Here is a 1808-nt window from a genome sequence, read left to right on the forward strand (position 1 = left end):
AACTATAGTTCCATGATTTAGGATACATAACTGATATAAAAATTGAAAGAAAATTCTGAAAAGAACATGACTTGATCAAGCATATGCTTCACTGGTCAGAAATTCATCTTATACAATTAAGCTTTCAAGTTATAGTCCCAAAATTATTCCTAATGTTATTATTTTTTGTAGTTAACGAAATCGTAAACCTCAATATTGAATCTAAAGAACTACAACCTGCATGCCGAACTATTTTAAAATAAATAAGTTTCCATGAAAATAAGCAGTGAGAACTAAAAAATACAAAAAGTTTTAGTCCTACGGAACATATTTTTCACATGTTTCCCTGGAAATCATTTTAATCCAAATATGCCCGAAATATTTCAAGAAAAGTCACTTACATTTGGAGGTAAAATAATGAAGTATAAAATAATAGATAGAAGAACTTTAAGTCTTACTCCATTGTCTTCAATGCAGAGGCGGAATTGAGATTTCAAGCTTATGGGTCCGAGATATTCTAATCATTTTAAGTTACTGGGTTCCAAATAAATATTTGTGCATAATTAATGAATTTTCCAAAGATAAATATAAGGTTTGAACCAAAGCTACTGGGTTTAGCCGAACCCGTAGCCAGCACGGTAGCTACGCCCCTACTTCAACGTTACAAGCATATATGTTTATAAACACGGTATTGTGGAGAGTCCACATGACCAAATTCATAGGCGAAATCAGAATTGGAAGCTTATGAGTTCGGAATTTAAATTCTATTAATTTATTGAGCTCTAAATTAATAATTTATACATATTTTTAAAAAAAAATTAAAACTAATATTTAATGAGCTTTGCCCCAAACCTAGCACTGTCAGACGTGGATCTGACAAACATAGCCATCGAAGAGGAATCGTCCATGCAATTATCAAACAGTACTGCACGAGGCATCAAACAAATTGCCTTAACGGAAGATTGTAGGCAGCGTATTTATGAGCCTTGGAAAAGTTCAATCATTATTAAGTTGGTTGGAAAAAGAATGTTACACCAATATTTAAAAAAGAAAATCCAAGAACTTTGGCATCCAACAGAAGATCTTTCCCTTATTGATCTTGGAGAAGATTACTACATTATAAAATTTCGTAAAAAGGAAAATATGGAAAAGGCTATCAACCAAGGACCTTGGTTCATCAATGGACATTTCCTCTTAATAATTAAATGGAAACCAAACTTTGTGGCTACAAAGGAAAGATTAACAACCTCAGCTGTATGGATTAGATTGCCCCATCTTCCAACGGAATTTTATGATTCAAAATTTTTAGAAAAAATTGGTAACGCCATTGGACGATTACTAAAAATCGATGTCTGCACATCAGCCACTTTAAGAGGTTGTTATGCAAGAATTTGTGTAGAAATCCCATTGGATATTCCTGTACAACCCTTTCTCTACATTGGACTACACAAACAATACATTTACTATGAAGGGGAAGATTACTTATGCAAAAAATGTGGTAGATTTGGTCATACAATGGATCATTATAGCTATATTCTAAAAACACCGGAAGATACAAATTCAGCCGATGACCAACCTACTCAACCAAAGGAGAACATGGATGAATGATGGAAAACAGTTTCTTTTAGCAAAGGAAGGAAGCATATGGCAAAAAGTTCAAGACCAATTCTTACAAATCCAATCAATCATCCCAAGAGTCAAGGTATCTCGGTAAATCTATTTAATGCCAATACTGGTAAGTTCTTAAACAACCAACTACTTCATTGTAAACCTAGAGAATCCTCAAGTGTTCACCCCCCAAAAAAATCCATGATCAAGTCTAAGTCTGA

At 33.4% G+C, this 1808-nt stretch overlaps 1 protein-coding gene across 1 annotated transcript; it reads left to right on the forward strand.

Moving 5' to 3' along the window:
* Positions 1–813: 813 nt before the first annotated feature.
* Positions 814–1587, forward strand: LOC109212329. The gene has a single exon (XM_019375957.1). The coding sequence runs from the start codon at positions 814–816 to the stop codon at positions 1585–1587; it is 774 nt and encodes a 257-aa protein (XP_019231502.1).
* The last annotated feature ends 221 nt before the right edge of the window (positions 1588–1808 follow it).

This window comes from Nicotiana attenuata, unplaced genomic scaffold (genome assembly GCF_001879085.1).
Source record: "Nicotiana attenuata strain UT unplaced genomic scaffold, NIATTr2, whole genome shotgun sequence".
NCBI classification, from domain to species: domain Eukaryota; kingdom Viridiplantae; phylum Streptophyta; class Magnoliopsida; order Solanales; family Solanaceae; genus Nicotiana; species Nicotiana attenuata.